The 26,101-nt window shown below is 44.4% G+C and overlaps 1 protein-coding gene across 4 annotated transcripts in view; it reads left to right on the top strand.

Moving 5' to 3' along the window:
- The window catches only part of LOC311148929 (epidermal growth factor receptor kinase substrate 8-like protein 2), a 115,634-nt gene that overhangs the window by 39,956 nt on the left and 49,577 nt on the right, over positions 1-26,101 (top strand). For 3 of the 4 annotated variants that reach the window (XM_084185960.1, XM_084185959.1, XM_084185958.1), the window contains one exon: positions 25,466-25,530. In XM_084185960.1, the coding sequence (XP_084042086.1) occupies positions 25,466-25,530 (65 nt within the window). Of the gene's footprint in view, positions 1-25,193; positions 25,323-25,465; positions 25,531-26,101 lie in introns of those variants that run through there. The other variant, XM_084185961.1, reaches the window with a different exon arrangement.

Below are 26,101 nucleotides of genomic sequence, written 5' to 3'. Positions count from 1 at the left end.
TAGGAAAACCAAAGTTCCAAAGGCTGGGCCTAATATTGTGTATAAGAGGTCATACAATAAGTTTTGTAGTGATTCCTATGTTGTTGATGTGAAGAATATTTGTTGGTCCGTGGTGTGTAATGACGAGCAACCAGACGCTGCACTTGAACCATTTATATAATACTTATCCCAGTTACTAATAAGCATGCACCCATTAAGAAAATGACTGTAAAAACGGTTAAATCCCTGTGGATTGATGAGGAAATTAAAAATGATATGGTTGAGAGGGATGAGGCAAAAGAGATGGCAAATAGGTCTGGCTGTACAACCGATTGGCAAACGTACTGCAAATTGAGAAATCATGTGACTAAACTGAATAAAAAGAAGAATAAACTACACTATGAATCAAAGATAAATTACAAAGAATGACAATAAAAAGCTTGGGGGACCTTAAATGAAATTTTGGGCAAAAAGGCAAACTCTGCTCCATCATTCATTGAATCAAATGGCTCATTCATCACAAAACCCACTGATATTGCCAACTACTTTAATTATTTTTTCATTAGCAAGATTAGCAAATTTAGGCCAGCAACAAACGCTGACACTACATACACATCCAAGTATATCTGACCAAATTATGAAAGAGAAGCATTGTAATTTTGAATTCCGTAAAGTACAGTGCCTTGCAAAAGTATTCATCCCCCTTGGCGTTTTTCCTATTTTGTTGCATTACAACCTGTAATTTCAATTGATTTTTATTTGGATTTCATGTAATGGACATACACAACATAGTCTAAATTGGTGAAAAAAATTAATAAAAATGTTTCATAAAATTATAAAAAATAAATAACGGAAAAGTGGTGCGTGCATATGTATTCACCCCTTTTGCTATGAAGCCCCTAAATAAGATCTGGTGCAACCAATTACCTTCAGAAGTCACATAATTAGCTAAATAAGGTCCACCTGTGTGCAATCTAAGTGTCACATGATCTGTCTCATGATCTCAGTATACAGTTGAAGTCGGAAGTTTACATACACCTTAGCCAAATACATTTAAACTCAGTTTTTTACAATTCCTGACATTTAATCCTAGTAAAAATTCCCTGTCTTAGGTCAGTTAGGATCACCATTTTATTTTAAGAATGTGAAATGTCAGAATAATATTAGAGAGAATGATTTATTTCAGCTTTTATTTCTTTCATCACATTCCCAGTGGGTCAGAAGTTTACATACACTCAATTAGTATTTGGTAGCGTTGCCTTTAAATTGTTTAACTTGGGTCAAACGTTTCGGGTAGCCTTCCACAAGCTTCCCACAATAAGTTGGGTGAATTTTGGCCCATTCCTCCTGACAGAGCTGGTGTAACTGAGTCAGGTTTGTAGGCCTCCTTGCTCGCACACGCTTTTTCAGTTCTGCCCACACATTTCCTATAGGATTGAGGTCAGGGCTTTGTGATGGCCACTCCAATACCTTGACTTTGTTGTCCTTAAGCCATTTTGCCATAACTTTGGAAGGATGCTTGGGGTCATTGTCCATTTGGAAGACCCATTTGCGACCAAGCTTTAACTTCCTGACTGATGTCTTTAGATGTTGGTTCAATATATCCACATAATTTTCCTTCCTCATGATGCCATCTATTTTGTGAAGTGCACCAGTCCCTCCTGCAGCAAAGCACCCCCACAGCATGATGCTGCCACCCCTGTGCTTCACGGTTGGGATGGTGTTCTTCGACTTGCAAGCACCCCCTTTTTCTTCCAAACATAACGATGGTCATTATGGCCAAACAGTTCTATTTTTGTTTCATCAGACCAGAGGACATTTCTCCAAAAAGTATGATGTTTGTCCCCATGTAGAGTTGCAAACCGTAGTCTGGCTTTTTTATGGCGGTTTTGGAGCAGTGGCTTCTTCCTTGCTGAGCGGCCTTTCAGGTTATGTCGATATAGGACTCGTTTTACTGTGGATATAGATACTTTTGTACCTGTTTCCTCCAGCATCTTCACAAGGTTCTTTGCTGTTGTTCTGGGATTGATTTGCACTTTTCGCACCAAAGTACGTTCATCTCTAGGAGACTGAACGCATCTCCTTCTTGAGCGGTATGAAGGCTGCGTGGTCCCATGGTGTTTATACTTGCATACTATTGTTTGTACAGATGAACGTGGTACCTTCAGGCGTTTGGAAATTGCTCCCAAGGATGAACCAGACTGTGGAGGTCTACAATTTTTGGCTGATTTGTTTTGATTTTCCCATGATGTCAAGCAAAGAGGCACTGAATTTGAAGGTAGGCCTTGAAATACATCCACAGGTACACCTCCAAATGACTCAAATGATGTCAATTAGCCTATCAGAAGCTTCTAAAGCCATGACATCATTTTCTGGAATTTTCCAAGCTGTTTAAAGGCAAAGTCAACTTAGTGTATGTAAACTTCTGACCCACAGGAATTGTGCTACAGTGAATTATAAGTGAAATAATCTGTCTGTAAACAATTGTTGGAAAAATGACTTGTGTCATGCACAAAGTAGATGTCCTAACCGACTTGCCAAAACTATAGTTTGTTAACAAGAAATTTGTGGAGTGGTTGAAAAATGAGTTTTAATGACTCCAACCTAAGTGTATGTAAACTTCCGACTTCAACTGTATAATGCAATCCCAGTGGCTTGCAATTGTACTAATCTAATTCTACCAAGGGAGTGGGCTCACTCACAATTTTGCCTAAGAACACAGCCATGAATTAAGAATGGTACCAACACATCCTCAGAGAGCAACTTCTCCCAACCATCCAAGAACAGTTAGGTGACGAACAATGCCTTTTCCAGCATAATGGAGCACCTAGCCATAAGGCAAACGTGATAACTAAGTGGCTCGGGAAACAAAACATTGACATTTTGGGTCCATGGCCAGGAAACTCCCCAGACCTTAAAAAAGTGGTCGATCCTCAACTTGTGGTCGATCCTCAAGAGGCAGGTGGACAAACAAAAACCCACAAATTCTGACATATTCTTTTGAGTAAAGCCAGTGTGTCTATGTATGCGTATGACTCAACACTATACACGTCAGCTACTACAGCGACTGAAATGACAGCAACACTTAACAAAGAGCTGCAGTTAGTTTCAGAATGGGTGGCAAGGAATAAGTTATAAATATTTCAAAAACTAAAAGCATTGTATTTGGGACAAATCATTCACTCAACCCTAAACCTCAACTAAATCTTGTAATGAATAATGTAGAAATTGAGCAAGTTGAGGTGACTAAACTGCTTGGAGTAACCCTGGATTGTAAACTGTCATGGTCAAAACGTATTGATACAACAGTAGCTAGGATGGGGAGAAGTCTGTCTATAATAAAGTGCTGCTCTGCCTTCTTAACAACACTATCAACAAGGCAGGTCCTACAGGCCCTAGTTTTGTCGCACCTGGACTACTGTTCAGTCGTGTGGTCAGGTGCCACAAAGAGGGACTTAGGAATATTGCAATTGGCTCAGAACAGGGCAGCACGGCTGGCCATTGGATGTACACAGAGAGCTAACATTAATAATATGCATGTCAATCTCTCCTTGCTCAAAGTGGAGGAGAGATTGACTTCATCACTACTTGTATTTGTGAGAGGTATTGAAATGTTGAATACACCGAGCTGTCTCTTTAAACTTCTGGCACACAGCTCGGACACCCATGCATACCCCACAAGACATGCCACCATGTCCAAGTCCCCAAGTCAAGAACAGACTATGGGAGGCGCACAGTACTACATAGAGCCATGACTACATGGAACTCTATTCCACATCAAGTAACTCATGCCAGCAGTAAAATTTGATTTAAAAAAGAGATACAAATACACCTTATGGAACAGTGGGGACTGTGAAGCAACACAAACATAGGCACATGCATACAAACACACGATAACATACGCACTATACACACATGGATTTTGTGTTATAGATATGTGGTAGTAGAGTAGAGGCCTGAGGGCACACACTTAATATGTTGTGAAATCTGTTATGAATGTATTGTAATGTTTTTAAAATGTATAACTGCCTTAATTTTGCTGGACCCCAGGAAGAGTAGCTGCTGCCTTGGCTAATGGGGATCCATAATAAATACAAATATAAATACAACTTTGGGGACACAGTTTGGGGAAGGCCCTTTCCCGTTTCAGCATGACAATGCCCACGTGCACAAAGCGAGGTCCATACAGAAATGGTTTGTTGAGATCGGTGTGGAAGAACTTGACTGACCTGCACAGAGCCCTGACCTCAACCCCATCGAACACCTTTGGGATGAATTGGAACGCTGACTGCGTGCCAGGCCTAATCGCCCAACATCAGTGCCCGACCTCACTAATGCTCTTGTGGCCGAATGGAAGCAAGTCCCCTTAGCAATGTTCCAACATCTAGTGGAAAGCCTTCCCAGAAGAGTGGAGGCTGTTATAGCAGCAAAGGGGGGGTACCAACTCCATATTAATACCCATGATTTTGGAATGAGATGTTCGACTAGCAGGTGTCCACATACTTCTGGTCATATGACAAAGTGCAGTTTTTAATTACTGTTATAAGCATTTTTTATAGGCAACCTTTAGTCTGAATATTGCTTAATTGACCCCAGGGGTCATGAAATTTGGTTTAACCAATTTATGTTACCTAATATAGTGTGGTGTCAGCAATTCAATAATATTTTTCACCAAAATAAGTATGTTTTATAAAAAATTGATGTACCCTATTCTTTGACCACCGTACTTTCTACTGACATTTTTACAAAAATCATTATTTTTAGTCTTTTTTTGCATTTTAACTATTTATTTTCATATTCCTACTCTACAAACGTCTCTACTAGCAGGAATGGTGCAATATTAACCCCTCACCTACTTAGTTCCTGCCTTTTATCCCATATCTTTGGTGACTGATTTTGAGGTTTCTTACAGCCCTCTGAGTGGGCCACAACACTGAACTGCAGCAACCCAAAAGGCTACAAATTATGCAAAATTGATGCAGGAGTGCTGGGGGAGTTGACCAATCAGGTTCAAGTGAAGATTTATTTCATATCCACTTCTAAATCCATTGTCAAAACATGCTCTACCATCTGGTTGAGGATAGGGTTAAAGGGTGTGGGATGCTATGTACTGTACGCATTTGTGTGGAGGCGTGTGTGTGCGTGTGTTTGCATGTATCAGTGTGTGTGTGCCTAAATATACACTGACTGTTACCTTAGCAGGCAGGGTTCATGCTCTGGTCTGGTCTGGGTGTGGTTGTTATTAGACTGTGGTTGGGACAGGGTGTGGAGTCACATTCATGTCTTGCAGCCATGTTGGATAAAAGAGGCATTGAAGAGTGAGAGTGAGAGTGTGAGAGAGAGAGAGTGTGAGAGAGAGAGAGAGAGAGAGAGAGAGAGAGAGAGAGAGAGAGAGAGAGAGAGAGAGAGAGAGAGAGAGAGAGAGAGAGAGAGAGAGAGAGAGAGAGAGAGAGAGAGAGAGAGAGAGAGAGAGAGAGAGAGAGAGAGAGAGAGAGAGAGAGAGAGAGAGAGAGAGAGAGAGAGAGAGAGAGAGAGAGAGAGAGAGAGAGAGAGAGAGAGAGAGAGAGAGAGAGAGAGATGCGCTGGTCTATCCCATCTGTCTGTCTGTCCATCTGTCTCGGGCCCCACCCCTTCCCAGCCTGCCTTAGTCGTGAGCTCACTGGTCCCCTCCGGCATCACCTTCCAACCAGACCTGGGTTCAAATACTATTTCAAATCTTTCAAAAAAAACTTTGAGCTTATAGTTTAGCCTACCTGGAGTGTCAGGTGGGTGGGGTTTGCACCAGGCAAGCTCAATCAAGCCCAGGTCACGTATTTTGAAATGATTCCAACCTTTTAGCCTGTCTGGTATAGAGGGCCATTGAACAGCCCAGTAACCCTGGTCCCTAAAATAACAACCTGTACACCCATTCAGTGATTTATTGTTGGTATACCGTTATAAGTTTCGTTGGTATAAGGTGTAAATGTTCATGTCTTTTTTTGGGGGGGGGACTTTGGACAGAATCACTCATAAATAATTGGTGATATTGTGTTCGATGCCCTAAACAAAAGAAAGAATGGTAACAGCATTTGTTCAGTTTGAAGGTATCTCGCGCTACCCATATGCTTCTGTATGCTTCTTACGTTACTACAGAGTTCAGTGATGGTGTCCTATGGAACTGTTGATGAAGAGGAAGGATATATAGAGTGACGCTATTTTCTAACAGTAATTTGGTTCGTTGGGTGGTGAGTGAGTGAGTGAGTGAGTGAGATCGTGAGTGAGATCGTGTAGCAGATGGTCACTGTTAGAGGTGCCTTCTCTCTGTAGGGAGGCCAGCCGGATGGCCAGGGGACAGTACTGTATGCATGTGTGATATTCAGAGAGACTGGGTTTGTAAAAATCTATACGGTAAAGGCGAAGCTGTTTAATGAACCTACAAGGTAGAGGCGAAGCTGTTTAATGAACCTATAAGGTAGAGGCAAAGCTGTTTAATGAACCTATAAGGTAGAGGCGAAGCTGTTTAATGAACCTATAAGGTAGAGGCAGAGCTGTTTAATGAACCTACAAGGTAGAGGCAGAGCTGTTTAATGAACCTAATAAGGTAGAGGCAGAGCTGTTTAATGAACCTATAAGGTAGAGGCAGAGCTGTTTAATGAACCTATAAGGTAGAGGCAGAGCTGTTTAATGAACCCATAAGGTAGAGGCAGAGCTGTTTAATGAACCTATAAGGTAGAGGCAGAGCTGTTTAATTAACCTATAAGGTAGAGGCGAAGCTGTTTAATGAACCTACAAGGTAGAGGCAAAGCTGTTTAATGAACCTACAAGGTAGAGGCAGAGCTGTTTAATGAACCTAATAATATAATAATAATAATAATAATAATAATAATACAAGGTAGAGGCAGAGCTGTTTAATGAACCTATAAGGTAGATTCAGAGCTGTATATTGAATGTATAGGATATGCTACTTCATAGAGTATGCTTGTTGAATCCACAGTATAGCGTGGTGTTGATCAAGCTGTTAGTCCAATATATCTGAGGTTTTGTCCTAGCTATAGGGTAGAGGCGAAGAGGAAGTCCTCTCTCCTGTGATTATCACTTTCCTCTCACATGCAAAAACCTCCCAATCATTATTGTGGTGTAGAGCAGGAGACAAGCTCTATGCAAAACCATCCATCAGGGAGGGACGGAGGGACGGAGGGGTAGAGAGATAGGGGGCTCGGCTACACCTAGACCTACCTGCCAAAACCATCCATCAGGGAGGGACGGAGGAACGGAGGGGGAGAGAGAGAGGGGGCACAGACCTGCCAAAACCATCCATCAGGGAGGGACGGAGGGGTAGAGAGATAGGGGGCTCGGATACACTAAGACCTACCTGCCCGGGGATTCGGACGACACACAGACTATCTGAAGTATCTCGATTTTGACGGTTTTTACAGGATAGACATGTCTTCACCAGGTAACATGGCTAACTCTTTTTTTGTACTGGAAAGACATGTCTTCACCAGGTAACACGGCTAACTCTTTTTTTGTACTGGAAAGACATGTCTTCACCAGGTAACACGGCTAACTCTTTTTTTGTACTGGAAAGACATGTCTTCACCAGGTAACACGGCTAACTCTTTTTTTGTACTGGAAAGACATGTCTTCACCAGGTAACACGGCTAACTCTTTTTTTGTACTGGAAAGACATGTCTTCACCAGGTAACACGGCTAACTCTTTTTTTGTACTGGATAGACATGTCTTCACCAGGTAACATGGCTAACTGTAATGTAGCTCAGGTGTGTCTGTAGGCGGAAATGTTCTGATGGAGATATCTGCTAGCTTTCTCTTCCTGCTCTTGTTTCTCTCTCTCTCTCTCTGTCTCTCTCTCTCTCTCTCTCTCTCTCTGTCTCTCTCTCTCTCTGTCTCTGTCTCTCTCTCTCTGTCTCTCTCTCTCTCGCTGTCTCTGTCTCTCTCTCTCTGTCTCTCTCTCTGTCTCTCTCTCTCGCTGTCTCTGTCTCTCTCTGTCTCTCTCTCTCGCTATCTCTGTCTCTCTCTGTCTTTCTCTCTGTCTCTCTCTCTCGCTGTCTCTGTCTCTCTCTCTCTCGCGCTATCTCTATCTCTCTCTCTCTGTCTCTCTCTCTGTCTCTCTCTCTCACTGTCTCTGTCTCTCTCTGTCTCTCTCTCTGTCTCTCTGTCTCTGTCTCTCTCTCTCTATCTCTCTCTCTCTCTCTCTCTCTCTGTTTCTCTCTCTCTGTCTCTCTCTCTGTTTCTCTCTCTCTGTCTCTCTCTGTTTCTCTCTCTCTGTCTCTCTCTCTATATATAAAATGTTGTTTGCTGTGTGTTTAATGGATGTGCCTTTTTTTATTCATAAGGACCTATATATTGTTCCTTGTTGGTTGTGTGAGCTGTTACCGGTTTTAAACATCTGACTGGTGACTGTATCAACTTAGTCTGTTCACGTCAGGGGTCGTCTCAGATCTAGGATCAGCCCACACCCCCTGTCCATATCATGTTATTCATTGTGATATAAAAAACAAAACTGATCCTAGATCAACACTCCTACTCTGAATACGAGCCCAGACCCTGTCAGCATGGAAGGGTAATCAGTTTGAGAGATGGACATTTTGATAGGACGGTATTTCTGGTGGTGAGTGGTGACATCACTTTGATAGGACTGTGTTTCTGGTGGTGAGTGGTGACATCACTTTGATAGGACTGTGTTTCTGGTGGTGAGTGGTGACATCACTTTGATAGGACTGTGTTTCTGGTGGAAGTGGTGACATCACTTTGATAGGACTGTGTTGCTGGTGGAAGTGGTGACATCACTTTGATAGGACTGTGTTTCTGGTGGAAGTGGTGACATCACTTTGACAGGACTGTGTTGCTGGTGGAAGTGGTGACATCACTTAGATAGGACTGTGTTGCTGGTGGAAGTGGTGACATCACTTTGATAGGACTGTGTTGCTGGTGCTGAGTGGTGACATCACTTTGATAGGACTGTGTTGCTGGTGCTGAGTGGTGACATCACTTTGATAGGACTGTGTTGCTGGTGCTGAGTGGTGACATCACTTTAATAGGACTGTGTTTCTGGTGCTGAGTGGTGACATCACTTTGATAGGACTGTGTTGCTGGTGCTGAGTGGTGACATCACTTTGATAGGACTGTGTTGCTGGTGCTGAGTGGTGACATCACTTTGATAAGACTGTGTTGCTGGTGCTGAGTGGTGACATCACTTTAATAGGACTGTGTTTCTGGTGGTGAGTGGTGACATATGGCATAATCTGCATGGAATCTGCATGGGACACACACAGCAGCATTTCCGTATCCAAAAGGTGTCCTGTGGTACTGCAGCCAGGAGGTAGGGATATAGGCTGTGTCCTGTCCTGTGGTACTGCAGCCAGGAGGTAGGGATATAGGCCGTGTCCTGTCCTGTGGTACTGCAGCCAGGAGGTAGGGATATAGGCCGTGTCCTGTCCTGTGGTACTGCAGCCAGGAGGTAGGGATATAGGCCGTGTCCTGTCCTGTGGTACTGCAGCCAGGAGGTAGGGATATAGGCCGTGTCCTGTCCTGTGGTACTGCAGCCAGGAGGTAGGGATATAGGCCGTGTCCTGCCCTGTGGTACTGCAGCCAGGAGGTAGGGATATAGGCCGTGTCCTGTCCTGTGGTACTGCAGCCAGGAGGTAGGGATATAGGCCGTGTCCTGTCCTGTGGTACTGCAGCCAGGAGGTAGGGATATAGGCTGTGTCCTGTCCTGTGGTACTGCAGCCAGGAGGTAGGGATATAGGCCGTGTCCTGTCCTGTGGTACTGCAGCCAGGAGGTAGGGATATAGGCTGTGTCCTGTCCTGTGGTACTGCAGCCAGGAGGTAGGGATATAGGCCGTGTCCTGTCCTGTGGTACTGCAGCCAGGAGGTAGGGATATAGGCCGTGTCCTGTCCTGTGGTACTGCAGCCAGGAGGTAGGGATATAGGCTGTGTCCTGTCCTGTGGTACTGCAGCCAGGAGGTAGGGATATAGGCCGTGTCCTGTCCTGTGGTACTGCAGCCAGGAGGTAGGGATATAGGCCGTGTCCTGTCCTGTGGTACTGCAGCCAGGAGGTAGGGATATAGGCTGTGTCCTGTCCTGTGGTACTGCAGCCAGGAGGTAGGGATATAGGCCGTGTCCTGTCCTGTGGTACTGCAGCCAGGAGGTAGGGATATAGGCTGTGTCCTGTCCTGTGGTACTGCAGCCAGGAGGTAGGGATATAGGCCGTGTCCTGTCCTGTGGTACTGCAGCCAGGAGGTAGGGATATAGGCCGTGTCCTGTCCTGTGGTACTGCAGCCAGGAGGTAGGGATATAGGCCGTGTCCTGTCCTGTGGTACTGCAGCCAGGAGGTAGGGATATAGGCCGTGTCCTGTCCTGTGGTACTGCAGCCAGGAGGTAGGGATATAGGCCGTGTCCTGTCCTGTGGTACTGCAGCCAGGAGGTAGGGATATAGGCTGTGTCCTGTCCTGTGGTACTGCAGCCAGGAGGTAGGGATATAGGCTGGGTCCCAAATGGCACCCTATTCCCTATATAGCACACTACTTTTGACAGGCCAATAGTGCCTCCTGAACGCACAGACGGATGGCAAAGCCTTTTACAGTGATACCATGACAGTGATACCATGACAGTGATACCATGAGAGATAGCAGGATGATATTCTCTCCAAAACAGTAGGTTACTGTTTTGCTGTTTGAACACACTCACGTGGCATAGCCCACACTTCTATGCAGAAGAACAATTGTTGTTCAATGTTTTGTTTATCAGTGATTGTGTTTCTATCTCCTGCCTTGGTATAGGCTCTGAGATTAAATAGGCTATGATGTCACGCTCCTATCCTGCCTTGGTATAGGCTCTGAGATGAAATAGGCTATGATGTCACGCTCCTATCCTGCCTTGGTATAGGCTCTGAGATGAAATAGGCTATGATGTCACGCTCCTATCCTGCCTTGGTATAGGCTCTGAGATGAAATAGGCTATGATGTCACGCTCCTATCCTGCCTTGGTATAGGCTCTGAGATCAAATAGGCTATGATGTCACGCTCCTATCCTGCCTTGGTATAGGCTCTGAGATTAAATAGGCTATGATGTCACGCTCCTATCCTGCCTTGGTATAGGCTCTGAGATCAAATAGGCTATGATGTCACGCTCCTATCGCACAGAAATACTGTAGTTTTACTTTCGAGCGTGGTTGGCTGTTGAATGAGCGATGTGAGAAGTGTGAGCTGTATGCAGCATTTACTTTTAAATTGTCCGATAGACAATCAATCTTGAACCCAATCTTTGAACCCCATGTGTGTTCTGCTGGGCCTTGTGGATCTGCCCATCTGCCTGATGTTAAGTGGCTGAGTTCAGTTCCCTCTCACGTTACAAGCCGCCTGTCCCGTCTTGTGTGTGTCGCTGCGGCAGCGCAGTGAATTGATTGGCGCAAATGTCACTCATCCATAAGGCATGACAGGGAGAGGCTCGGCTTTCACAGCGGGGCTGCGTCCCAAATGCCACCATATTCCCTACATAGTGTGTTACTTTTGATCAGATACACTGGGCCAACAGGGCTCTGGTCAAAACTAGTGCACTAAATAAGGAATAGAGTGTCATTTGGAGACACCTGGCTGTACTGTGTTGTGTTTCACCTGTTGACAGCAAAGATAAAGAGGCAGAGAGGAGTAGGAAGAGAGTTACAGAGGAGGGGGGGGGGGGGTTTAGAGCGTTGTGCCGGTAACCGAAAGGTCGCTGGTTCTAATCCCCGAGCCGACTAGGTGAAAAATCTGTCGACGTGCCCTTGAGCAAGGCACTTAACCCTAATTGCTCCTGTAAGTCGCTCTGGATAAGAGCGTCTGCTAAATGACTTAAATGTAAAAATGAGAAGGAGAGGAAATGGAGGAAACAGGACAGTATCCAGATATTTCCCTTAGGCAATCGGGAAATAGTGTGTATATGGCAATGAGAGAAATGAAGCGTTAATTCTGTTTTTATAACTGAAACGTTATGCCAAACACTCTGTTTACTCTAGGTAGGCTAATGGCTAGCATGTCATCTTCTATGCTCGGACACATCTACCCGTGACGCATTTCCCCCTCTTTTCCCGCAAAAAGAGTAGGTCTCATACACTGTAACATATTCAAGAGTACAAATACAAAAATTCACAACTCCACGTGCATATTTTTTGATATAAAGACGGCCTCACTTCTACATGTGACCAAAATGTACAGTGTAAGCTCTTAAATTATTTACTTGCTCCTCACTCAAAAATCTCTCTCCATTTAGGTCATGGAGGCTAGCGTTTGTTGATTTAGTTGCCATGACACCCAAACCTACGAAACCCGACGAGGATCAAATGAAGAAATGTGTTTTTCCTGCTGGTAGACGGAGATCCTTAGCTGAATGACGAAACACGTTTCTCAGATGGAGGATTTTAGAATCATATGCAGACATTGCGATGCGATTCAAGATCAATACATTAATTCAAGATCAGTAAATGTTGACACATTAAACAAATACAAATGAAAATGCATTACTTTGATGCATTACAAATGATTTTCATTTGATTGATTCCCTCTTGTTTAAATGCCATTCATGGTGCAGTAGACACGTTTTACCTTTAATGACCAGTAGATGGCAGTATTGACCTGATATGAGAACCTGTCACCCTCAACAGGTCAATGCAGTATTGACCTGATATGAGAAGCTGTCACCCTCAGCAGGTCAGTGCAGTATTGACCTGATATGAGAATTTGTGTTTGTATTTGTATTTATTGAGGACCCCCATTAGTTCCTGCCAAGGCAGCAGCTACTCTTCCTGGGGTTTATTATGGATCCCCATTAGTTCCTGCCAAGGCAGCAGCTACTCTTCCTGGGGTTTATTATGGATCCCCATTAGTTCCTGCCAAGGCAGCAGCTACTCTTCCTGGGGGTTTATTATGGATCCCCATTAGTTCCTGCCAAGGTAGCAGCTACTCTTCCTGGGGTTTATTATGGATCCCCATTAGTTCCTGCCAAGGCAGCAGCTACTCTTCCTGGGGTCCAGCAACATTAAGGCAGTTATATACAATTTAAAATATTACATTTCATAACACTTTACCCAATACATTAAGTGTGTTCCCTCAGACCACTACTCCACTATCACATATTTACAATACAACATCCATGTGTACGTGTGTGTAGAGGGAGTGTCTTATCATGTGTATGTGAGTCTGTGCCTGTGTGTGTCTCTTCACAGTCCCTGCTGTTCCACAAGGTGTATTTCTATCTGTTTTTTAAATCTGATTCTACTGCTTGCATCAGTTACCTGATGTGGAATAGAGTTCCATGTAGTCATGGCTCTATGTAGTACTGTGCGCCTCTCATAGTCTGTTCTGGACTTGGGGACAGTGAAGAGACCTCTGGTGGCATGTCTTTTGGTGTATGCATGGGTGTCCGAGCTGTGTGCTAGTAGTTTAAACAGACAGCCTGGTACGTTCAGCATGTCAACACTTCTTACCAAGACAAGTAGGGATGAGGTCAATCTCTCCTCCACTTTGAGCCATGAGAGATTTACATGCATATTATTAATGTTAGTTCTCTGTGTACATCCAAGGGCCAGCCGTGCTGCCCTGTTCTGAGCCTTTGTAATTTTCTGAGGTCCCTCTTTGTGACACCTGACCACACGACTGGACAGTAGTCCAGGTGCGACAAAACTAGGGCCTGTAGGACCTGCCTTGTTGATAGTGCTGTTAAGAATGCAGAGCAGCGCTTTACTATAGACAAACTCCTCCCCATCCTAACTACTGTTGTATCAACATGTTTTGACCATGACAGTTTACAATCCAGGGTTACTCCAAGCAGTTTAGTCACCTCAACTTGCACAATTTCCACTACAATATTTAGTTGAGGTTTAGGGTTTACTGAATTATTTGTCCCAAATACAATGCTTTTAGTTTTTGAAATATTTAGGACTAACTTATTCATTGCCACCCATTCTGAAACTAACTGCAGCTCTTTGTTAAGTGTTGCTGTCATTTCAGTCGCTGTGGTAGCTGATGTGTATAGTGTTGAGTCATCCGCATACATAGACACACTGGCTTTACTCAAAGCCAGTGGCAGGTCATTAGTAAAGATTGAAAAAAGTAAGGGGCCTAGACAGCTGCCCTGGGGAATTCCTGATTCTACAGTCGTGGTCAAAAGTTTTGAGAATGACACAAGTATTGGTCTTCACAAAGTTTGCTGCTTCAGTGTTTTTAGATATTTTTGTCCGATGTTACCATGGTATACTGAAGTATAATTACAAGCATTCTATAAGTGTCAAAGGATTTTATTGACAATTACATTAAGTTTATGCAAAGAGTCAATATTTGCAGTGTTGACCCTTCTTTTTCAAGACCTCTGCAATCCGCCCTGGCATGCTGTCAATTAACTTCTGGGCCACATCCTGACTGATGGCAGCCCATTCTTGCATAATCAATGCATTATGTTTGAGAGGCTTCCATTAAAGAACACCCTCTCTGTTCTGTTAGACAGGTAACTCTTTATCCACAATATAGCAGGGGGTGTAAAGCCATAACACATAGGTTTTTCCAGCAACAGACTATGATCGATAATGTCAAAAGCCGCACTGAAGTCTAACAAAACAGCCCCCACAATCTTTTTATCATCAATTTCTCTCAGCCAATCATCAGTCATTTGTGTAAGTGCTGTGCTTGTTGAATGTCCTTCCCTAGCATGCTGAAAGTCTGTGCTGAAAGTCTGTTGTCAATTTGTTTACAGTAAAATAGCATTTTATCTGGTCAAACACAATATTTTCCAGAAGTTTACTAAGGGTTGGTAACAAGCTGATTGGTCGGCTATTTGAGCCAGTAAAGGGGGCTTTACTATTCTTAGGTAGCGAAATGACTTTTGCTTCCCTCCAGGCCTGAGGGCACACTTTCTAGTAGGCTTAAATTGAAGATATGGTAAATAGGAGTGGCAATATCGTCAGACATTATCCTCAGTAATTTTCTATCCAAGTTGTCAGACCCCGGTGGCTTGTCGTTGTTGATAGACAATACTTTTTCACTTCTTCCACACTCACTTTACGAAATTCAAAATTACAACGCATGTCTTTCATAATTTGGTCAGTTATACTTGGATGCGTAGTGTCACCGTTTCTTGCTGGCATGTCATGCCTAAGTTTGCTAACCTCGCAAATGGAAAAAAAAATCATTAAAGTACTTGGCAATATCAGTGGCTTTTGTGATGACTGAGCCATCTGATTCAATGAACGATGGAGCTGAGTTTGCCTTTTCATTTAAGCGGTCACCCTCAGCAAGTTAGCATTGACCTTATATGAGAAGCTAACACCCTCAGCAGGTAATAGCGTAATTCACCATTTATGTAACCAGGATCCCGTTTTCATTAATAAAACAGAAAACTAGAGAACGCTGCCAGTGTCTTGAGGTTACATAACAATGTGTCCAGCAGCCACCTGCGGGTCAAACATATTAATGCGGTAAAGAAGACACCACAACAGAGACAATTGTCACTTGGCACAGTGTTATAGGACACCTTCAGCTAAACAAATCAGGTTTGCAGTGGGCAGTAAAGAGCATCTCATTTTAGCCACATTCATTTACTTAGATAGATCTCACGTAAATAGCGTCTGAGATAAGCCGGCGCTGTGCTAGCTACATAGGGACTGTAGACTAGGCTAATTACAGAGGGATTGGTTCTGAAACTCGTAACGTTTTTAGAGTGTAACATTGACAGATACAGTGGGGGGAAAAAAAGTATTTAGTCAGCCACCAATTGTGCAAGTTCTCCCACTTAAAAAGATGAGAGAGGCCTGTAATTTTCATCATAGGTACACGTCAACTATGACAGACAAATTGAGAATTTTTTTCTCCAGAAAATCACATTGTAGGATTTGTAATGAATTTATTTGCAAATTATGGTGGAAAATAAGTATTTGGTCACCTACAAACAAGCAAGATTTCAGGCTCTCACAGACCTGTAACTTCTTCTTTAAGAGGCTCCTCTGTCCTCCACTCGTTACCTGTATTAATGGCACCTGTTTGAACTTGTTATCAGTATAAAAGACACCTGTCCACAACCTCAAACAGTCACACTCCAAACTCCACTATGGCCAAGACCAAAGAGCTGTCAAAGGACACCAGAAACAAAATTGTAGACCTGCACCAGGCTGGGAAGACTGAATCTGCAATAGGTAAGCAGCTTGGTTTTAAGAAATCAACTGTGGGAGCAATTATTAGGAAATGGAAGACATACAAGACCACTGATAATCTCCCTCGATCTGGGGCTCCACGCAAGATCTCACCCCGGGGGGTCAAAATGATCACAAGAACGGTGAGCAAAAATCCCAGAACCACACGGGGGGACCTAGTGAATGACCTGCAGAGAGCTGGGACCAAAGTAACAAAGCCTACCATCAGTAACACACTACGCCGCCAGGGACTCAAATCCTGCAGTGCCAGACGTGTCCCCCTGCTTAAGCCAGTACATGTCCAGGCCCGTCTGAAGTTTGCTAGAGTGCATTTGGATGATCCAGAAGAGGATTGGGAGAATGTCATATGGTCAGATGAAACCAAAATATAACTTTTTGGTAAAAACTCAACTCGTCGTGTTTGGAGGACAAAGAATGCTGAGTTGCATCCAAAGAACACCATACCTACTGTGAAGCATGGGGGTGGAAACATCATGCTTTGGGGCTGTTTTTCTGCAAAGGGACCAGGACGACTGATCCGTGTAAAGGAAAGAATGAATGGGGCCATGTATCGTGAGATTTTGAGTGAAAACCTCCTTCCATCAGCAAGGGCATTGAAGATGAAACGTGGCTGGGTCTTTCAGCATGACAATGATCCCAAACACACCGCCCGGGCAATGAAGGAGTGGCTTCGTAAGAAGCATTTCAAGGTCCTGGAGTGGCCTAGCCAGTCTCCAGATCTCAACCCCATAGAAAATCTTTGGAGGGAGTTGAAAGTCCGTGTTGCCCAGCGACAGCCCCAAAACATCACTGCTCTAGAGGAGATCTGCATGGAGGAATGGGCCAAAATAACAGCAACAGTGTGTGAAAACCTTGTGAAGACTTACAGAAAACGTTTGACCTGTGTCATTGCCAACAAAGGGTATATAACAAAGTATTGAGAAACTTTTGTTATTGACCAAATACTTATTTTCCACCATAATTTGCAAATAAATTCATTAAAAATCCTACAATGTGATTTTCTGGATTTTTTTTTCTCATTTTGTCTGTCATAGTTGACGTGTACCTATGATGAAAATTACAGGCCTCTGATCTTTTGAAGTGGGAGAACTTGCACAATTGGTGGCTGACTAAATACTTTTTTCCCCACTGTAACATAAAGATAGTGTAAAAAAATAAATAAATCTGATTGTATGAAATGCTATTCAAACAGAAATACCACATTTTGAGTTATCACATTCCACAGTGAGTATGTCAACATGTTATGTAAAGATTAGAAAGTGAAAGCTACCAGTGTGATATGAATGTGTCGACTCTTCTGGGAGGGGGACTGTTGACTAGAGAGAACAGAGAGTGGATTCTGGGAGGGGGACTGTAGACTAGAGAGAACAGAGAGTGGATTCTGGGAGGGGGACTGTAGACTAGAGAGGACAGAGAGTTGACAGTAGATTCTGGGAGGGGGACTGTAGACTAGAGAGAGCAGAGAGTTGACAGTAGATTCTGGGAGGGGGACTGTAGACTAGAGAGAACAGATAGTAGATTCTGGGAGCGGGACTGTAGACTAGAGAGAACAGATAGTGGATTCTGGGAGGGGGACTGTAGACTAGAGAGAACAGAGAGTTGATTCTGGGAGGGGGACTGTAGACTAGAGAGAACAGAGAGTTGATTCTGGGAGGGGGACTATAGACTAGAGAGAACAGAGAGTTGATTCTGGGAGGGGGACTGTAGACTAGAGAGAACAGAGAGTTGATTCTGGGAGGGGGACTGTAGACTAGAGAGGACAGAGAGTTGATTCTGGGAGGGGGACTGTAGACTAGAGAGAACAGAGAGTTGACAGTAGATTCTGGGAGGGGGACTGTAGACTAGAGAGGACAGAGAGTGGATTCTGGGAGGGGGACTGTAGACTAGAGAGAACAGATAGTGGATTCTGGGAGGGGGACTGTAGACTAGAGAGAACAGATAGTGGATTCTGGGAGGGGGACTGTAGACTAGAGAGAACAGATAGTTGATTCTGGGAGGGGGACTGTAGACTAGAGAGAACAGATAGTGGATTCTGGGAGGGGTACTGTAGACTAGAGAGGACAGAGAGTTGACAGTAGATTCTGGGAGGGGGACTGCAGACTAGAGAGGACAGATAGTGGATTCTGGGAGGGGGACTGTAGACTAGAGAGGACAGAGAGTGGATTCTGGGAGGGGGACTGTAGACTAGAGAGAACAGATAGTGGATTCTGGGAGGGGGACTGTAGACTAGAGAGGACAGAGAGTGGATTCTGGGAGGGGGACTGTAGACTAGAGAGAACAGATAGTGGATTCTGGGAGGGGGACTGTAGACTAGAGAGAACAGATAGTAGATTCTGGGAGGGGGACTGTAGACTAGAGAGAACAGATAGTAGATTCTGGGAGGGGGACTGTTGACTAGAGAGAACAGATAGTGGATTCTGGGAGGGGGACTGTAGACTAGAGAGAACAGAGAGTAGATTCTGGGAGGGGGACTGTAGACTAGAGAGAACAGAGTGGATTCTGGGAGGGGGACTGTAGACTAGAGAGAGCATAGAGTTGACAGTAGATTCTGGGAGGGGGACTGTAGACTAGAGAGAACAGAGAGTTGACAGTAGATTCTGGGAGGGGGACTGCAGACTAGAGAGAACAGATAGTGGATTCTGGGAGGGGGACTGTAGACTAGAGAGAACAGATAGTGGATTCTGGGAGGGGGACTGTAGACTAGAGAGAACAGAGTGGATTCTGGGAGGGGGACTGTAGACTAGAGAGAACAGAGTGGATTCTGGGAGGGGGACTGTAGACTAGAGAGAACAGAGTTGATTCTGGGAGGGGGACTGTAGACTAGAGAGAACAGAGTGGATTCTGGGAGGGGGACTGTAGACTAGAGAGAACAGATAGTGGATTCTGGGAGGGGGACTGTAGACTAGAGAGAACAGATAGTGGATTCTGGGAGGGGGACTGTAGACTAGAGAGAACAGAGAGTTGACAGTAGATTCTGGGAGGGGGACTGTAGACTAGAGAGAACAGATAGTGGATTCTGGGAGGGGGACTGTCGACTAGAGAGAACAGAGAGTTGACAGTAGATTCTGGGAGGGGGACTGTAGACTAGAGAGAACAGATAGTGGATTCTGGGAGGGGGACTGTAGACTAGAGAGAACAGAGTGGATTCTGGGAGGGGGACTGTAGACTAGAGAGAACAGATAGTGGATTCTGGGAGGGGGACTGTAGACTAGAGAGAACAGATAGTGGATTCTGGGAGGGGGACTGTAGACTAGAGAGAACAGAGAGTTGACAGTAGATTCTGGGAGGGGGACTGTAGACTAGAGAGAACAGAGAGTTGATTCTGGGAGGGGGACTGTAGACTAGAGAGAGCAGATAGTGGATTCTGGGAGGGGGACTGTAGACTAGAGAGAGCAGATAGTGGATTCTGGGAGGGGGACTGTAGACTAGAGAGAACAGAGTGGATTCTGGGAGGGGGACTGTAGACTAGAGAGAGCATAGAGTTGACAGTAGATTCTGGGAGGGGGACTGTAGACTAGAGAGAACAGAGAGTTGACAGTAGATTCTGGGAGGGGGACTGCAGACTAGAGAGAACAGATAGTGGATTCTGGGAGGGGGACTGTAGACTAGAGAGAACAGATAGTGGATTCTGGGAGGGGGACTGTAGACTAGAGAGAACAGAGTGGATTCTGGGAGGGGGACTGTAGACTAGAGAGAACAGAGTGGATTCTGGGAGGGGGACTGTAGACTAGAGAGAACAGAGTTGATTCTGGGAGGGGGACTGTAGACTAGAGAGAACAGAGTGGATTCTGGGAGGGGGACTGTAGACTAGAGAGAACAGATAGTGGATTCTGGGAGGGGGACTGTAGACTAGAGAGAACAGATAGTGGATTCTGGGAGGGGGACTGTAGACTAGAGAGAACAGAGAGTTGACAGTAGATTCTGGGAGGGGGACTGTAGACTAGAGAGAACAGATAGTTGATTCTGGGAGGGGGACTGTCGACTAGAGAGAACAGAGAGTTGACAGTGGATTCTGGGAGGGGGACTGTAGACTAGAGAGAACAGATAGTGGATTCTGGGAGGGGGACTGTAGACTAGAGAGAACAGATAGTGGATTCTGGGAGGGGGACTGTCGACTAGAGAGAACAGAGAGTGGATTCTGGGAGGGGGACTGTAGACTAGAGAGAACAGATAGTGGATTCTGGGAGGGGGACTGTCGACTAGAGAGAACAGAGAGTGGATTCTGGGAGGGGGACTGTCGACTAGAGAGGACAGAGAGTTGACAGTGGATTCTGGCTGTAGTTGGAGAGCTGATAGCAACAACTCTGTCATTTACGTGGTGCTGAAACCTGACTGCTTTTAGCTGTAATTGTTACACCTGTAGACCGCTCACCAGAAGAATAGGTCAATGAACCTCAAAACCATCCTCAATAAATCACTACCTCACTCATTTAACATTACTGAATCAAACACAACTCAGCAAATGCCCAATGCTAATCACTGGACAGATTATAGTATCTATATATTATGCAATGTATCTCACTACCCACTGGGCACAGACGTCAGTTCAACGTCTATTCCACGTCGATTCATCCAGTGTGTGCCCAGTGGGTAATGACTTTTTGTCAAGCATTTTGACAAAAAAAGTTGATATTAGGTTGATATTGATATTAGGTCTGCCTCGAGTCGACCAATCATTCATTTAAAAAAATCCTAGGTAACAACGTTTATCTCGGTAGCAAGACAACACACAGTGAGTGGATCACTATCACAGCATTGACCAGGAAGTAAAGCTGCTGGGAATACACGTTTTGACTATAGTGACTGCACTTTAACCCCAAAGCCTACTCTGTGCTTCAGAGTGGTGCCACTTTTAGACAATATATCATGGTGTTAGACTTATATGGTGTTTTTTTTTCTTCCCAACCATAGAAATAGAATTAGTAATCTATAGTTTACCAAAGCTGGTTTAAGTGCAGTAGCCTACTGTAGATCAGGGTTCCCCAACTGGCGGCCCGAGGGTTGATTTATTTGGCCCCCCGAAGTTTATCTGAGCAAAAAATACAATGTATTTTTTTTTATTTTTTTTTTTTTTTGTCGGACATAAAAGACTGTAAAAACAAAATCAGCTCCAAGTGATTTTAATTTTGGAAATCTGTTCAAGTATTCCCACGCATAATAGAGAGACACGTGATCGTCTACAAAAATGTAAGCAAGGTTTGAAATTATCTTTTTGGGATTCTTGCGGTCAAATTGCAATATAACAAATGATTTGTAATTATGTTCCGGCCCTCCGACCATTCGCTCAAGAATCAAATCGGCCCGCCGCTGAATCTAGTTGATGATCCCTGCTGTAGATTGTCAAAATATTTTTTCATGTTGTTAGATTAGATCGTTTTGAATGATGGGGTTGATCAACTGAATGTACAGCTGAGCTATACAGTGCATTCGGAAAGTATTCAGACCCCTTGACTTTTTCCACATTTTGTAACGTTTTATTCTAAAATTGATTAAATTAATTGTTTTCCTAATCAATCTACACACAATACCCCATAATGACAAAGTGAAAACAAGTTTTTAGAAATTTTTGCAAATGTATTAAATATAAAAAACTGAAATACAGTGGGGAGAACAAGTATTTGATACACTGCCGATTTTGCAGGTTTTCCTACTTACAAAGCATGTAGAGGTCTGTAATTTTTATCATAGGTACACTTCAACTGTGAGAGACGGAATCTAAAACAAAAATCCAGAAAATCACATTGTATGATTTTTAAGTAATTCATTTGCATTTTATTGCATGACATAAGTATTTGATCACCTACCAACCAGTAAGAATTCCGGCTCTCACAGACCTGTTAGTTTTTCTTTAACAAGCTCTCCTGTTCTCCACTCATTACCTGTATTAACTGCACCTGTTTGAACTCGTTACCTGTATAAAAGACACCTGTCCACACACTCAATCAAACAGACTCCAACCTCTCCACAATGGCCAAGACCAGAGAGCTGTGTAAGGACATCAGGGATAAAATTGTAGACCTACACAAGGCTGGGATGGACTACAGGACAATAGGCAAGCAGCTTGGTGAGAAGGCAACAACTGTTGGCGCAATTATTAGAAAATGGAAGAAGTTCAAGATGACGGTCAATCATCCTCGGTCTGCGGCTCCATGCAAGATCTCACCTCGTGGGGCATCAATGATCATGAGGAAGGTGAAGGATCAGCCCAGAACTACACGGCAGGACCTGGTCAATGACCTGAAGAGAGCTGGAACCACAGTCTCAAAGAAAACCATTAGTAACACACTACGCCGTCATGGATTAAAATCCTGCAGCGCACGCAAGGTCCCCCTGCTCAAGCCAGCGCATGTCCAGGCCCGTCTGAAGTTTGCCAATGACCATCTGGATGATCCAGAGGAGGAATAGGAGGTCATGTGGTCTGATGGGACAAAAATATAGCTTTTTGGTCTAAACTCCACTCGCCGTGTTTGGAGGAAGAAGAAGGATGAGTACAACCCCAAGAACACCATCCCAACCGTGAAGCATGGAGGTGGAAACATCATTCTTTGGGGATGCTTTTCTGCAAAGGGGACAGGACGACTGCACCGTATTGAGGGGAGGATGGATGGGGCCATGTATCGCGAGATCTTGGCCAACAACCTCCTTCCCTCAGTAAGAGCATTGAAGATGGGTCGTGTCTGGGTCTTCCAGCATGACAACGACCCGAAACACACAGCCAGGGCAACTAAGGAGTGGCTCCGTAAGAAGCATCTCAAGGTCCTGGAGTGGCCTAGCCAGTCTCCAGACCTGAACCCAATAGAAAATCTTTGGAGGGAGCTGAAAGTCTGTATTGCCCAGCGACAGCCCCGAAACCTGAAGGATCTGGAGAAGGTCTGTATGGAGGAGTGGGCCAAAATCCCTGCTGCAGTGTGTGCAAACCTGGTCAAGACCTACAGGAAACGTATGATCTCTGTAATTGCAAACAAAGGTTTCTGTACCAAATATTAAGTTCTGCTTTTCTGATGTATCAAATACTTATGTCATGCAATAAAATGCAAATGAATTACTTAAAAATCATACAATGTGATTTTCTGGATTTTTGTTTTATATTCCGTCTCTCACAGTTGAAGTGTACCTATGATAAAAATTACAGACCTCTACATGCTTTGTAAGTAGGAAAACCTGCAAAATCGGCAGTGTATCAAATACTTGTTCTCCCCACTGTACCTTATTTACATAAGTAGCCCTTTGCTATGAGACTCAAAATGGAGCTCCGGTGAATCCTGTTTCTATTGATCATCCTTGAGATGTTTCTAAAACTTGATTGAGTCCACCTGTTGTAAATTCAATTGATTGGACATGATTTGGAAAGGCACACACCTGTCTATATAAGGTCCCACAGTTGACAGTGCATGTCAAAGCAAAAACCAAGCCATGAGGTCAAAGGAATTGTCCGTAGAGCTCCGAGACAGGATTGTGTCAAGGCACAGATCTGGGGAAGGGTACCAAAAAATGTCTGCAGCATTGAAGGTCCCCAAGAACATAGTGGCCTCCATCATTCTTAAATGGAAGAAGTTTGAAACCACCAATACTCTTCCTACAGCTCGCTGCCCGGCAAAACTGAGCAATCGGGGGAGAAGGGCCTTGGTCAGGGAGGTGACCATGAACCCGATGGTCACTCTGACAGAGCTCCAGAGTTCTCTGTGGAGATGGGAGAAACTTCCAGAAGTAAAACCATCTCTGCAGCACTCCACCAATCAGGCCTTTATGGTAGAGTGGCCAGACGGAAGCTACTCCTCAGTAAAAGGCACATGACAGCCCGCTTGGAGTTTGCCAAAAGGCACCTAAAGGACTCTCAGACCATGAGAAACAAGATTCTCTGGTCTGATGAAACCAAGATTGAACTCTTTGGCCTGAATGCCAAGCGTCACGTCTGGAGGAAACCTGGCACCATCCCTACTGTGAAACATGGTGGTGGCAGCATCATGCTGTGGGGATGTTTTTCAGCGATAGGGACTGACTAGTCACGATCGAGGGAAAGATGAATGGAGCAAAGTACAGAGAGATCCTTGATGAAAACCTGCTCCAGAGTGCTCAGGACCTCAGACTGGCGTGAAGGTTCACCTTCCAACAGGACAATGACCCTAAGCACACAGCCAAGACAACGCAGGAGTGGCTTCGGGACAAGCCTCTGAATGTCCTTGAGTGGCCCTGCCAGAGCCCGGACTTGAACCCGATCGAACATCTCTGGAGAGATCTGAAAATAGCTGTGCAGCGACGCTCCCCATCCAACCTGACAGAGCTTGAGAGGATCTGCAGAGAAGAATGGGAGAAACTCCCCAAATACAGGTGTGTCAAGCTTGTAGCGTCATACCCAAGAAGACTCAAGGCTGTAATCGCTGCCAAAAGGTGCTTCAACAAAGTACTGAGTAAAGGGTCTGAATACTTATGTAAATGCAATATTTCCGTTTTTTATTTGTAATACATTTGCAAAAATATCTAAACCTGTTTTTGCTTTGTCATTATGGGGCATTGTGTGTAGATTAATAAGGCTGTAACATAACAAAATGTGGAAAAAGTCTGAATACTTTCCGAATGCACTGTAGGATTTGTCCCAAATGGCACCCTATTCCCTATACAGTGCCCATAGAACTCTGGTCAAAATGAGTGCACTGTTGGGAATAGGGTGCCATTTGGGACGTGGAGGGAAGTTGAGATGTTATTTGACTTTACATGCAATAAGATATTCACCTTTACAATGCGGTTAAAGCAGAGGGGTGAGAGGTAGTGTAGGGTGTGTGTTTTCCCCTATGTGTGTGTGCCCTTTGCATGCGCACACCTTATATTATTGTCCTTTCACCTTCTTATTGCTGGCAGCTCCACTAGATTTACCCGCCCCTCTCTCTCTCTCTCTCTCTCTCTCTCTCTCTCTCTCTCTCTCTCTCTCTCTCTCTCTCTCTCTCTCTCTCTCTCTCAATCTCCTCTGTCTCTCTCTCTCTCTCTCTCCCTCTCTCTCTCTCTCTCTCTCTCTCTCTCTCTCTCTCTCTCTCTCTCTCTCACTCACTCACTCACTCTCTCTACTCCGCTAGCTTTCCTTTCCTCTCTGTCCCTCCATATCGTATCTCCGTCTCCTCTGCCACCTGTAAAGTGTAGACCTGGGCTCAGTGCAACAGAACATGTGGACCCGAGGTCAGTGAATACCCAGGGCAGGCTTCTTACAGTCACTGTGGATATAACCTTTCTGCTCTGGATACACTGTAACCGTGGATACGACAGTGGGTGTGTTTTGGTTGTTGTTAGTAGACCTGATCTGTTTTTACTTTACTTCACAGAGCAACGGAAGAAATACTCCAACTCCAATGTTATCATGCAGGAGACGTCTCAGTACCATGTGGAGGTAAGACTTTTTTTGTTCCTCTCTGTTCTACCATGTCTATTTTTAATTGAGATAATCATGATGATGTCTTTTTTACTAGTGTCTGTCGGGCTTTCATCTCGTATGGGGCATGTGAAAAGAACCTAGAAGCTCAAATCTGCTCTGACTCCATGTTGATTGATGATAGTATTACTAGTTTGCAGCATTTTGTACTTAAATGAACTATAGTGTGTATGCCTCCCCCTCCCTAAAACACAAAGGTTGGTTGGCACATACATGGGTTAATATTTGATGGTATGCCATTTAAAGGCCCAGGGGTTGTAATAAAGCAATCAGTCCAGTTGATTACCTCACGACCGACCGCAACATTTATCTAACGTGGGCAGAGTATGTGAGGTGAGTCAGAGAGGGAATTTAAAGGCACAGTCTTAAATTTTCACGTCAGCCCCGCCTCTTGGTTTGCTTTCAAGTTTAGGGATGAGGCTAAGGAAGTGTAACCACTCTCAAATGAATAGATGGAGCTATGGTTCAAGTACTGACAGTCCCTGAGATCAGCGGTGGAAAAAGTAAAGATACCTTAATAGAAAAGGTC

This window comes from Coregonus lavaretus (assembly GCF_964263955.1).
Source record: "Coregonus lavaretus genome assembly, chromosome: 21".
In the NCBI taxonomy this organism is placed as follows: Eukaryota; Metazoa; Chordata; class Actinopteri; order Salmoniformes; family Salmonidae; genus Coregonus; species Coregonus lavaretus.
The sequence above is the reverse complement of the archived record's forward strand: the minus strand, read 5'-3'. Positions and strand labels throughout refer to the sequence as shown.